The 13,914-nt window shown below is 42.9% G+C and overlaps 1 protein-coding gene across 2 annotated transcripts in view; it reads left to right on the forward strand.

Annotated features, from left to right (window-relative positions):
- LOC136885315 (zinc finger protein OZF) overlaps positions 1-13,914 on the forward strand; it is a 38,248-nt gene that overhangs the window by 418 nt on the left and 23,916 nt on the right. The window contains exons 1-2 of one of the 2 annotated variants that reach the window (XM_067157827.2): positions 14-113; positions 10,921-11,007. In XM_067157827.2, the coding sequence (XP_067013928.2) occupies positions 10,921-11,007 (87 nt within the window). In that variant the 5' untranslated portion in view covers positions 14-113. Of the gene's footprint in view, positions 1-13; positions 114-10,920; positions 11,008-13,914 lie in introns of those variants that run through there. The other variant, XM_067157828.2, reaches the window with a different exon arrangement.

Below are 13,914 nucleotides of genomic sequence, written 5' to 3' on the forward strand. Positions count from 1 at the left end.
TAGAAAGTTAACGAAAGAACGTGGACAGGAAAAAGTAGTTTGACCCACTTAATATTTTGTTTGTAGAATGTCAAAAGCGGTCTAACAATTCTTCCTAGTAAGAATAGTAAAGGGTATGTAATATCATTTTGTTAACATTCTATTTATTATAATAATGTTATTTGTTTCACGTCCCACTAACTACTTTTTAAGGTCTTCGGAGACGCCGAGGTGCCGGAATTTTAGTCCCGCAGGAGTTCTTTTACGTGCCAGTAAATCTATCGACACGGGGCTGTCGTATTTGAGCACCTTCAAATACCACCGGACTGAGCCAGGATCGAACCTGCCAAGTTGGGGTTAGAAGGCCAGCGCCTTAACCGTCTGAGCCACTCAGCCCGGCGTTCTATTTATAAAAAAAGGAGGTTAGGTATATGAACTTCAGTTTCGTAAGATGACAGAGCATTGCATTCATTGATATTTTTCGAGGTATTTAACGAAAAGTAGTGTAAACGAGATGTTCCTGAAGTTTTATATGAAAGGTCTGGTAGAAAGAGCAGTATATTTACTTGAGAGTGGGGGAACCTGTCAAGTAGAACCAAGTAGGATGATTTTTATATAGGGCTGTGGTGTTTGTATTGTTAGAAACTGCTATATAGAGTTCATCATTTATTGTACGGCGATTACTATCTGACCTCTTTTAAGGAGGCATGCCCTCCTTTTCTAAATCTTTTCATTCTGACCTCTATCACACCTTTTGTATTTCAGTGGGAAATTTTAAGAGAGCAGAAGGAAATTTTGCTGTGACAGTACTGGATAACTCAGTTAAGAGAATTACTTTCTTTCTTTTTTGATATATAGACTGTATCTCATTTCTTGTTGGGGCCGATGACCTTCGATGTTAGGCCCCTTTAAACAACAAGCATCATCATCATCATCATCATTTCTTGTCTGCTTTAAATACAAGGAATATCATGTGCTGTTATATGGAAGTAGTATTCTCATACTATAGTTTGTGTCAGGTGTGGATGTAGTTTTAATAGTATTATTTTCATAACCCATAATAATAATAATAATAATAATAATAATAATAATAATAATAATAATAATCATATGGCCTCAGCTACCGTGTGCAGACATTTCAATTTGAAGCTATCTGGCTGTCTGCTCATCAGTTTTGATATTCCGTTTAACTGTAGGCATACTAGATGGCAGAGTAAACCGAATCTCTCTTGGGCGTCTGTGTCTGAGATTTTAATGAATTTTGTCAGGTAAACACCAAATGTGTCACCAGAGATCTTTTACATGCCGACATCATATGACATGGAGTGTCGAATGGACTTTCTTCTGCCCTTCAAAAATCCGACTACCTCTGCAGGGTTTGAACCCACTATCGTGGGATCCGGAGGCCAACACTCTGCCACTGATCCACAGAGGCAGCTAACCCTAGAATACTAATGTACGTAAAATTTACGTCTATGTCCATATCCACACTAAAACAGTAAGCACTCCACATTATTGCCAGAACTAATATATTATTTAAGAATTACGAAGTATAGTTTGCATTATGTTGTTAGTAAAGAATAATTCAAAACATCTAAGTGGATCAGCTTCTACATTCATCGAAGGTTCTAGTCTGATATGAAGTATATTCTTTCTTGGGTATTTTCCTGTGTTTGGCCCAGTTGTTTTCCATGTATGTCCATCCATACCAAAGAGTTTATCCACTTCAAAGTGAACAAAAAGCTATTCTAAAGGTTGAGAGTATTTTTCAGTGGGGCGAAGCCACTCCCCCCGAATGGCAATCATGACTAATCTACATTGCCTCTGACATCCTATTAATTTCTAAGAAGAAAAGAGATAGCAGGGAGAAGTGGGAAGTGATACAAGGAGTATCTGCCTGTTCCCATGTCAGACATGCTACCAAGGCCAGAGTTTGCGTTGGGTAGGTGGTGTTGAGGCGTGGTATTAAGGGTCAAGGAAAACCACGTACACAGGGAAAAGAAAGAGCCTACATGAAAAACCTGACATATTTTGATAGCACATGCAAGGATGTGGTTTCTGGATAGGTCCAGGTGTTTGTGTTAATTGAGAAAAGGTATCATGCACCAACCATGATCCATAATCTCACCAGTTCAGTTATCAAGGGATCAGTCCATCTGGGCACTGCTGTGACTAGCGTGGGCTGTGCTGGTTGTAGAGCCATGCGCCAATAGCCACTAGGGCCTGCTGCACTGCTCTGCCCTCTCGGGGTCCCTCGTACCCAGTCTCCGATCCCGGAGAATGAAGTCAAGCCCGCCAAGATGGGGGCCTCCTGGATGGGGTGGGACATGACGCTGGGCCTCCTTCCTCTCTGCATGTGCCACGGCCCGGTAAACAGGGCAACTGCAATGAGAGGCCGGGTAGCCCCCTGTGCAGTTGGCGCACACTGGCGTCTCCTTAAGTGCCGCGCAGGTCGTGTAGTGATGATCACCTCCACGACAGTTGCACCTCACTAAGAGCCCACACCCATCCTGACGGTGGCCCCCCGTCAGGCAGCGGAAACACTGTAAGAGCCTTCAAGGGGGTGCGTTTTGGTCTCACCTGACTGCGGCTACCCATTGAGGTCCTCTCCTGATTGGCTCCTGGGTTGACTGCTGTCCTGGGAGCAATCCTGGGTTGCTGCTGGGCAGCCCTCTCTTGGTGAGCTGGCGACTTATTCTTCCTGGTGCAGGGGCGGTACCTGCTTCCTGTCTGGAGATGAGGTCTCATCCTGATGGCCCTCCTCCCTGCCTGGTGACCCTACGGTAGCAGGTGGTCCTTCTGCAGCGCTGGTTTCTCCTCCTGCTGGGTGCCGGCAGCAACGGCATCAGTCGCTGCCGACACCTGATTGCATTCCCTGTCCTGTGGGCCGCAGATCGATGTCTGCAATATGACACTCGCTGGGAGGCCGGGCCTGTGTAGCAGCCTCCGAACACCAGGGGGCATCCTCCTCTACTGCTGTCTGCCATCGGGAGCTTCTTCCTGGATTGTGCCCTGGTAGTAGGCCCTTCCTGGTAGGACTTGGTTGTCATCCATCTTGCAGAGGTGGCCCTTGGGTGAGCGGTCTGCGTCCACTTCGCAGAGCTGAGCCACTCGGCCTGGGTCGCACAGTCGTGGCAGCAGGGGGCGGCGTGCTGCACCTCCGTGGAGGTGTCGCTGGCCTCCAGCTTGGACAAAAGTACTAAATCGGTATTAAGCGCCTTATTCCTCAGCCATTTGTCCTTCCTGGCTGTCTGGGTGGCAGTTTTGCTGGTCTCCATCCTGAGGGTGCTGGCGTTCACCCCTTGTGTGCTGTCCCTCACTGGTAGTCGGACAACCTAGAACTGGACGGAAAGGTCCTTCGCCATGCTTTCCAGATACTCCTCACTGTGGTGCCGGACAATGAGGCCTCCCAGGAGAAAGCTCTCCATATGCCAAGAAGGGGACACCTTTGGTACGCCGGTAGAGGGTTTGCACATCATATACAGGACTATGTCCCTTTCTATGAACGTGTTGCACCCGTTCCTGTAGTACATGAGGAGAGCCTGGTTCTCTGGGGTCGCTCCCGGAACTCAAAGCCATCAGGGGGGTCACACTGGTCCCTGTAACCGTCTTGTCCACTGTAGTCATCCTGGTCCTTCTGAAAGAGAATATGAGCACTGAGAAGTGCTTCAGTCTATGCTGATAGTGTGCGCTGAAAGTCCACACTGTAGACAAAACTCTTTCAGGAATGTATTAACAAGTACACATGCCTGACTAGTACTTGGAAAGTACAGATAATCTGTGGAGAGTGAGTCAGCGGGAAACATGTGTGTTCTCTCGCTGTGACTGCCAAACTCGTCCTCTAGAGGTTGAGAGGCTTAAGCTTAGCTGCTTGAAGTACTCGCTTCTGTTATTCTCCTCCTAGTTCCTTTTTGGGTGAATAGTTTGGATCATGATCAAAGAGTCTTTGTACTCAGATTTAGTTTCTAAATGGTTGTCTTCCCTGCTTTCATTTTCATCCAGCTCATCAAGAATACAGGGAATGAACTACTCCTATTTAATTTTCATTAATCCAACATGTCCTGAAACGTCACATGACTAATAACTATAAAGCAACCATCTGGAATGAGCAATGTACCTCCTATGACAATATCCAAGTACCTGTTACATACTAATGATACATAAGTTTTACATACCAACAATAATGTGTTAATACTTATAATACATAAAAAAGCGCAGTGACTTACTGAAAATTAACTCTCCCGGCATTCGCTCCTCACACATGCATCTAAATACTATGATGACATCATCCAGATTGATCAGTGGAAGCACTGCACTGAGGTAGTCTGTTGGGGGTAACGTGGGAAGGAGCAGTGTGTTTTTTACGTATGTTAGTATTATAGGGTTAATATTATTTCAATTTTGTTTGTTCATTAGTAGCGATAGTGCTTAACCCTCTTAGTGCCTGGCCCGGTTGCTCACACTATGCCAAGTGTGCCAGACAGATTTAGAGAATTTTGCAGGTTCTCACTCTCTGGACTATATAGTTCATAAATATCATAACTATGACTTGAAATTTTTACTAAACGTTAACAAGAAAACATTCTTACCGCTGAACTAAATTACAGCACTAAAATGCTCCTGGGTACTTTGAAAAAAAAAGATTTTCCAAACAATTTTAAAACACCAAAAATTAAAAATCAGAAACAAAACAGAAAAAAAAGAGAAAATTTAACTCAACGATAAATATTGATGACTTCTTTGAAATGTCCTATTTTATATGAATAAACATGTAAAATTTTACATTTTTATCTTCAGTAGTTTAAGAGTTATGTACAATGGTATCATAATATACAATTGGCATGTTCAACAATGGGATCGAACCTGGCGTATGGGTTGTAGTCAGGGTGACCAGATGGTGACACATTATCATTGTTCACAAGATGAAAGAATCTCAAGATCAATTGGAATCTGTTTCTTGAGAACATATTTCCAAACCATGGATTATAACGGGAGTTTTTGATCCAATAAGAAAATATGCTGGGCCTTGTAGTTATACCCATTTCCAACAAAACAGCAATGAAAGCCTTCCTTTCAGTCAATGTAACCAGGCGCCACTGCTGTGCTCTGGCATGTGGTGACAAGACATGATTTCTCATATCTGCTTGTCTCTGTAGTTATGAGATTCAATAATTGAGACGTGAAAAATAAAATTAAAATACGCTATAGGTTTGCGTCTGACGAAGAGGCGTGTCTCGGGCCAGGAGTAACATAATAATCAGGTTAGGGTTGGTATTTTGCATCTTGACCAAATTGAATTTCACGGAAAACAGGAAATTGTTGCTGTTGGATATTGTTACAGCCGTCATCTTCATCAGTACTGTCACTCAGACGGTCATTACCATTTTCAATGTTTACACTCGGACAATGAGCATGTGGTTGAGTGTTTACAGAGAACGCGGCATTATCACTCCCAATAACACTTTCACTTTCCCCTTCCTCACTTGTTGGAGGAATAAATTCCTCATCAGAGTCTTCATCATCCTATTCTTCACTAAAAATTATTAAGATATACAGCCAGTTCGTCATTGTTAACAAAATAACTTCTCCCGCTAGTCACCATTTTAATCACGCGGCATGGAGATCATACGTCGTAGATGAACACGGATTTTAGAAATTCAGTACATGATAGCGAAAGAATTTACGCACTATCTAGCGGCGTAGTTAAAATCTAATGACAATTCTCTATGGACTTGACACATAAGATGTTGCAATCTGACGGCCCAAGTTGTACTAACTCGTATAGAATTGCGCGCTATCCAAACAACGATATATCGTGGTTGGCACTTTACGCGTATATACGAAACGATATATCGTTGTCTGGCTCTCTACGGGTTAAATAACTGATTTAGGATATCATTTGGTAGCTGCAGATTTCCGGTAGACAGACTTCTAGATAATAAGGATATTGGGAGCAGTACCATGGAGGAACTTCCCATGGAAGGTATGTTAATTATATCAACTAATGCTTCAGTTATGTTGATCAATGTTATAAAATTTGCAACTGCTTCACTACCTTTGGTTTTTGTAAATATTGAGAGAGAAACAAAGAAAGTTATAGACATGGTACTGTATAGGCTTTTGGGCTTATGCCGTGTCAAGAAAATAAGGTGAAATTCTTTACGTTTCACAGAGAACTGTGCTCTGCGTCCTCAGAAGTAATCTCGACTGTCTATGAGAAAGGCTTCTTAAACAATGACTCTTTAAAATTTAGATGTTAATAGAAGTGGAAATAGTACATTCATTCACCACCAGATGGCTCCCAGAATGTGACCCAATGCTAGCGTTCGAAGTGGAAGCTAACCGAACCATCAGAATTAATCTAAGTGGTTCACATAACGTGTGTACGTAACGTATGACATTGACAGGTGTATGACATAGACTCAAGCCTGAAATGAAACATCTGGCGATGAGGAGCGTACGAATTTGGAAAACACTGAGGCGAAATAACAATAGTGAAAGGACATGGAAGGGAACTACCTATGTACATTCTTAATGGCTGACAACCATATATTACTTAATTGATAGCCGGTGTCCCTGTTGAAATTGTTAGGATTTCTACGTATTTCCACAGCTTCCTGTATAATCTTGGACCTGTAGTGTCTAGTGTGGGTAAGAGCTCGAGCATCTTGGAACATGACGTCATGACCCGACGACAGAGTGTGCTCAGCTATTGCCGAATTGTCTGGTTGGTTGAGACTAATATTACGTTTGTGTTCTTTGATACGGGTACCAATGGACCGGCATGTTTGGCCAATGTATACCTTACCGCAAGTACAGGGAATTTCGTATACCCCAGGATGTAAAAGTGGGGACAATTTGTCCTTGGTTTTACTCAGACTGTGAGCAATTTTAGTGGCGGTGGCAACAAAAACAAATTATTCACTAAGTCATGCTTTCATGGTCCTTATTGAAGGTCTGAATGGTAATTAGATTGGACACTTACATCCAATGGCTCTAGGGCAGACATTTTACAAGAAGAAAATCCCAGACATTACACTCATCCAAAGTATGAATAGGGAGGAGAATGTGGAGGGTAAAATGGAATATTTTCTAAGATAACTTTCAAAGCTCAACAATTACCACAGCATGTTTTGATTTTGCGTGACTATTTGGAAGTTCAAGCATATATATTTTACCCCTATAATTTGTAAAAAAGAAAAATTCAACAGTATGGACATATCACACCAAACTGCCAAATAAAAGTGCAATGTTGTGGCAAATATTCACTAAATCACAAAACTGAGGAGTGTACATAAACTTTGCAAAATGCATCAATTGTGAAAGAAACTGTCTGACTGGCTCAGAGAGGTGCAAACAAAAATCAAGTCAAAATTAAGGAGCATGTGAGTGTAGAAAAGAAATGATATATCAATATTAAAGTAACTAATCAAATCTCATTACATCACTTGTCACAATTGTTCTTGGAGGACGTTGGTAAATTAATTCAATTCAAAGCTCTGCCAAAGAAATTTTATTGTTTCCTGCTAATATTCCCAATAGTATGCTGTATTGTAACAGGAATGTAAGAGGCCTTGGATTAATTTGAGCTCCATGGGAAGCCTTTTTACAACACTAACATGTATTTCCTTCATTTAAAAAAGTAATCCACATATCTTACGCCCACTTCAGGAAGAACTCTAACCTTCGTGTAAATATCTTAAGTCTTCCTCAACCTGTAGTTTTATTGAAAATATAACTTAAGAAGCGTCGTTAAGATCTAAGGACTCACGAACTTGAAACTTAAAAGACATTACCTGGATGGAGGTACGGGTGTTGAAGTATTGGCAAATGTATCTGACTCTCACAAGTAGATTTATAACAAAGCTGGATTATCCACATCCAAATGGATCACCTGCCTTAAAATGAACGCAAATGAAACAGCTGTCTGGACCATTCCAGGCAGTTACTTAGACGTTACCCGATGCAGACACTGCGCCGAGAACGAATCACTTTGGACATATCTTACGATTGCGTGATAGAGGAACATTACTATGTAATGCATGGCATTACATGGTGAGGTGTAAGATCACTAAGGCTTCGCGGTGGAAAGGGTGGCAAGTGCATAAAGAAATCCTATGTTTTTCCTCAGATGGGTCTACTAGAAGAGTTGATATTATTGCATATTCTAATACCTCTAGGCATGGTATAATTATTGACCCTTCTGTCCAATATGAGGTTGATCTTCAACAAACTGAGGAGATGGACAAAAAAAAATATATATGTAGGAACCTACAGTTAATTATTTCAAAGACAGGCATAAGCTCAAATGCATTGATGTAATAGGCCTACTGATAGGAGCTCGAGGTGTTATACCCCGCTTTTTTTAGTAATTTTGAAAAAAAAATGATGTTCCAACTTCTGTACAAGATGATGTAGTCTCCATAGTCCTAAAGAAGAGTTATCAAATTCTGAATCATCATCTAAATTCACACTTCTAGGTGTTGTTTGAAAATTTATATCATATTATTATAATATATTTTTAATATAATTTTGATGTTGATTATTGCTGTCTTATGGATATACTTGAGTCCTTTGGGGCTACCTCCATTGGGACACAGTTTTGTAAATAAATAAATAAATAAATAAATAAATAAATAAATAAATAAATAAATAAATAAATAAAAATAGAAATATATTCAAGGAATGCTGATACTTTTGAATGAGCCAATCTGAAAGTTATAAATTCAGCAAAGGTTCCATAGGTAAACTACACAATTTAAGACTTGAAATTATAGAAGTCTTACCTTGAATTACATGTATAAGAGAGGTAGAATTGTTGGGTGCCTCTGCTGGGGACCCACCAACCTGCCCTAAATAGTACCTTTACTTTTGTGTTTAAACATCATGAAACAGGTTTTCTTTGTTCCAAAGTATCGGCGTGATGGATTGCTGTCTTAGCTGGTATTATTAGTGTAGCATCTCTCCCATATTTCAGTACAGATACTTACCTAGGTAACTGTCATCACCAGTTATGGGACAATAAGAACTCCTGAACGAGTGATGATAAATTAACACAGATACAGTCTAACAAGACTAGAACAGGTGGACCTTTAGGATTATTCACTGGAGACCATGGGAACACAAGGAAGGCATTGGAAGACCCCAGAAGAGATGGCTCGATGACATAAAGCGGTTGGCTGGAACAGGCTGGTTCCAAGTGGCTCAAGACCAAAGACAATGGAAGCAAATGGAAGAGGCCTATATCCAGCAGTGGATTGAATTAGGCTAGAAAAGAAGAAGAAGACTGTCTAACACCTTGCGCCGTGCAAGCTGAAAATACACTGACTGAGAGAGCAAATGCAACACCAAGGAGGAGTGGTTCGAAAGGGATGAAAGTTGGGGAAAAAACAGAGTCGGCACGGAAGAATAATTGATGTTTATTTCAAACCGATATGCAGGTTACACAATGCGCACGGCATCGACTCAGTAGGATGTAGGACCACCGCGAGTGGTGATGCACGCAGAAACACGTCGAGGTACAGAGTCAATAAGAGTGCGGATGGTGTCCTGAGGGATGGTTCTCCATTCTCTGTCAACGATTTGCCACAGTTGGTCGTCTGTACGAGGCTGGGGCAGAGTTTGCAAACGGCGTCCAATGAGATCCCACACGTGTTCGATTGGTGAGAGATCCGGAGAGTACGCTGGCCACGGAAGCATCTGTTCACCTCGTAGAGCCTGTTGGGAGATGCGAGCAGTGTGTGGGCGGGCATTATCCTGCTGAAACAGAGCATTGGGCAGCCCCTGAAGGTACGGGAGTGCCACCGGCCGCAGCACATGCTACACGTAGCGGTGGGCATTTAACGTGCCTTGAATACGCACTAGAGGTGACGTGGAATCATACGCAATAGCGCCCCAAACCATGATGCCGCGTTGTCTAGCGGTAGGGCGCTCCATAGTTACTGCCGGATTTGACCTTTCTCCACGCCGACGCCACACTCGTCTGCGGTGACTATCACTGACAGAACAGAAGCGTGACTCATCGGAGAACACGACGTTCCGCCATTCCCTCATCCAAGTCGCTCTAGCCCGGCACCATGCCAGGCGTGCACGTCTATGCTGTGGAGTCAATGGTAGTCTTCTGAGGGGACGCCGGGAGTGCAGGCCTCCTTCAACCAATCGACGGGAAATTGTTCTGGTCAATATTGGAACAACCAGGGTGTCTTGCACATGCTGAAGAATGGCGGTTGACGTGGCGTGCGGGGCTGCCACCGCTTGGCGGCGGATGCGCCGATCCTCGCGTGCTGACGTCACTCGGGCTGCGCCTGGACCCCTCGCACGTGCCACATGTCCCTGCACCAACCATCTTCGCCACAGGCGCTGCACCGTGGACACATCCCTATGGGTATCGGCTGTGATTTGACGAAGCGACCAACCTGCCCTTCTCAGCCCGATCACCATACCCCTCGTAAAGTCGTCTGTCTGCTGGAAATGCCTCCGTTGATGGCGGCCTGGCATTCTTAGCTATACACGTGTCCTGTGGCACACGACAACACATTCTACAATGACTGTCGGCTGAGAAATTACGGTACGAAGTGGGCCATTCGCCAACGCCGTGTCCCATTTATCGTTCGTGTTCGCTACGTGCGCAGCACAGCGGCGCATTTCACATCATGAGCATACCTCAGTGACGTCAGTCTACCCTGCAATTGGCATAAAGTTCTGACCACTCCTTCTTGGTGTTGCATTTGCTCTGTCAGTCAGTGTAAACCATTGGTAATAAATGAACTTAACAGCATTTCTTTCAAAAGTTGGTAGAATTTTCGTCTCCCACAAGAGAGTATTGACTTTGGTGCCTGCCGTAGTATGCTTTTGAGGTGCAAGTACATGACTGTAAGTGAACTTCTACCAGCAGAGTGTTGTTTTGTTAATTATACTATAGTTTTCTATTCTTGGTTGCAGATGAGTTCCATATCTTCTGCAGATGACATCACGTACATCAAATGTGAGCCCGAATTCGTGACAGAAATAGAAGAAGATCCTTTAGAGGTAGGTCATTTATTTTATGCAGTCATGCTCAATCGCTTCTAAATATATTTGAAAAGTTCTCTTAGATGTATTCTAGGAAAGATATTGCATAATCAGAATCATTTCAAGATATAAATTCAGTAACAGTTGCATAGGTAAACTACACAATTTAAGACATGAAATCGTAGAAGTCTTACCTTGAGTTACATGTAAGAGAGGTAGAATACCAACAAAAAATTCAGGGATGCTCTTCGTGTTATGTCGAGATCTATGGTGCAGTAAAATTGGTGCAGAGTTCATACATTCCTATTACAGGTGATTTTATACAGAGTGTATCAGAACTATGCCGGCCCCGTGGTGTAAGGGTAGTGTGCCTGCCTCTTACCCATATGGCCTGGATTCGATTCCTGGCCAGGTCAGGGATTTTTACCTGGACCTGAGGGCTGGTTCGAGGTCCACTCAGCCTATGTGATTAGAATTGAGGAGCTATCTGCCGGTGAGATAGCGGCCCCAGTCTAGAAAGCCAAGAAAAACGGCCGAGAGGATTCGTTGTGCTGACCACACGACACCTCATAATCTGCAGGCCTTCGGGCTGAGCAGCGGTCGCTTAGTAGGCCAAGGCCCTTCAAGGGCTGTAGTGCTATGGGGTTTAGTTTGGTTTGGTATCAGAACTATACCAATAAAAATAATCAGGGATGCTCTTCGTATTATGTTAAGAAAGATGGTGCAGTTGGATTGGTGAAAATGTCTCTTACTGAGCTCGATAGCTGCAGTTGCTTAAGTGCAGCCAGTATCCAGTAATCGTGAGATAGTGGGTTCGAGTCCCACTGTCAGCAGCCCTGAAGATGGTTTTCCGTGGTATCCCATTTTCACACCAGTCAAATGTTGGGGCTGTACCTTAATTAAGGCCATGGCCACTTCCTTCCACTTCCTAGGCCTTTCCTATCCTATCGTCGCCATAAGACATATCTGTGTTGGCGCGACGTAAAGCAAGTAGCAAAAAAAAAAGTTTCTTTTTGAGAAACTGAGGTTACTTTGTTGTTTCCAGGTGCACAATTCAAATTGACAAACTCGCCATATTTGCTGTGCCAGAGCACAAACCACTGCTGTGCTTCAGGGAAGAGAAGGCATGGGAGGGGAAGTAGGGTTGAAGGAGACAGAGATAATGCTCCGTGCATATGCACAAGTTTCCTTGTTCGACTCACACAGCGTTGTCCTTGTCTCCTACAGGCAATATCCGCAGCTCATTTATTAAACAATCATAACTGCACACAGAGTACAAGAACACACTGTAATTAAGACACATTTGTTAGTCAAGGAATACTCCATATTTTTTCTCCTCTTGTCTGTTGGTCGCAGTTTATTATGTAACATATGCTGGAAGATGCAATGCTGCTGCCTCATGATTGTGTATTCCTTCACTCACAACATTGTAAATAGAATGGAATGCTGAATGAAGGAAACAATACGCCCAATGGTTTGATTACTGTAGATGTTCAATATGCCCCCCTCCTTTGATACACAGTTCACAACGGTGTAGTAGTGACCTTTGGACTTTGTTCAGGAGGTTTAGTACATTGCGCATGACCCAGAAAGCTGGCTGTATTCTTGGTACAAGTTCATCTTCTCTGTACTCTGCCTACTGGGGCTGGGAAGTGACTATGCGAAACGAACGGGGAACTTGTGCATTTGCACCTCTGTCTCCCACTTCCCCTCCCATTCCTTCCCTCCTTTGACGCACACCAACAGGCAGCGACTTGCTCTCTGACATAGCAAATATGCGAAGTTTGTCGATTTGAATCGTACACCCAGAAGGATAATGCAAGCAAAGACAGATTGAGAAAAGAAGATGTGAGAAAGGAGTCGGAATGGAAAGCTTAAACGAGAGAATTGATAGGACTAAACTAAGATGGTTTGGTCACGTAAAGAGGATGGGGAGAGAAAATAATACCAAAACAGATTAATGGAGATGAAGTTCGAGGAAAAGAGAGTGAGAGGGACATGTAGAGCAAGGTGGATTGATGCAGTAAAGAGGAGTGCAAGAAGAAGGAACCTGGACTGGGTGAAATGGATGGAAGAGGAATGGTGGAAGGAGAGAGGAAGGTGGAGAAGTGCTATAAGGGGAATGGAGGATCGTCGTGATGATGATTCTGAAAATTTCAATATTCTAAGTCTTTTCATAAGCATTATAAGAGCAAAGAAAACATATATTTCATCCTCATTGGCATCACTCCACTTCTGAACTCTAATATTCCAGGAAATTGGAAACATATTAAGACCTATTAGTAATATTCATTCATTGGCTGCTTAATAATCATAAACATAGGAAGATAACTGTTTCTTGGGAAGCTTCTGTTGTATTGTGTACCCGCATGTATAGAAACGTGTCATTGAAGGAAATAAACCAGCAACCAATCCAAGATGAAGTATCATGGGTTTTCTTCCTTTCCATTTCATTAACGGAGATGGAAGATTATTTTTGTTGTGATCTTTGTGTTCGGCACTGATGTTGTTATTATCCATGTTAACATGTTGTCTGCAGTAGGAAATGCCAGAGTTATTGAGGTTCAAGTAAACACCAAAAGTGGAAAATGTGTCTTCTCTAGACCCAATGTGCAGATTAGTTACAACAAGTACATGGGTGGAGCTGACTGTATTGATCACTGCTGGTGAACCTACCCAGAAAGACTAAAGTGGCACCAAATAATCTGGCATTTACTAGGCGAGTTAGCGCAGCTGTGAGCTTGCATCCGGGAGATAGTGGGTTTGAACCCTACAGGCGCAGCCCTGAAGATGGTTTTCCATGGTTTGCCATTTTCACACCAGGAAAATGCTTGAGCTGTACCTTAATTAAGGCCACGGCCACTTCCTCCCCACTCCTAGGCCTTTCCTATCCCGTCGTCATAACACCTATCTGTGTCGGTGTGA

The sequence above is a fragment of the Anabrus simplex genome, chromosome 14 (assembly GCF_040414725.1).
Source record: "Anabrus simplex isolate iqAnaSimp1 chromosome 14, ASM4041472v1, whole genome shotgun sequence".
NCBI classification, from domain to species: Eukaryota; Metazoa; Arthropoda; class Insecta; order Orthoptera; family Tettigoniidae; genus Anabrus; species Anabrus simplex.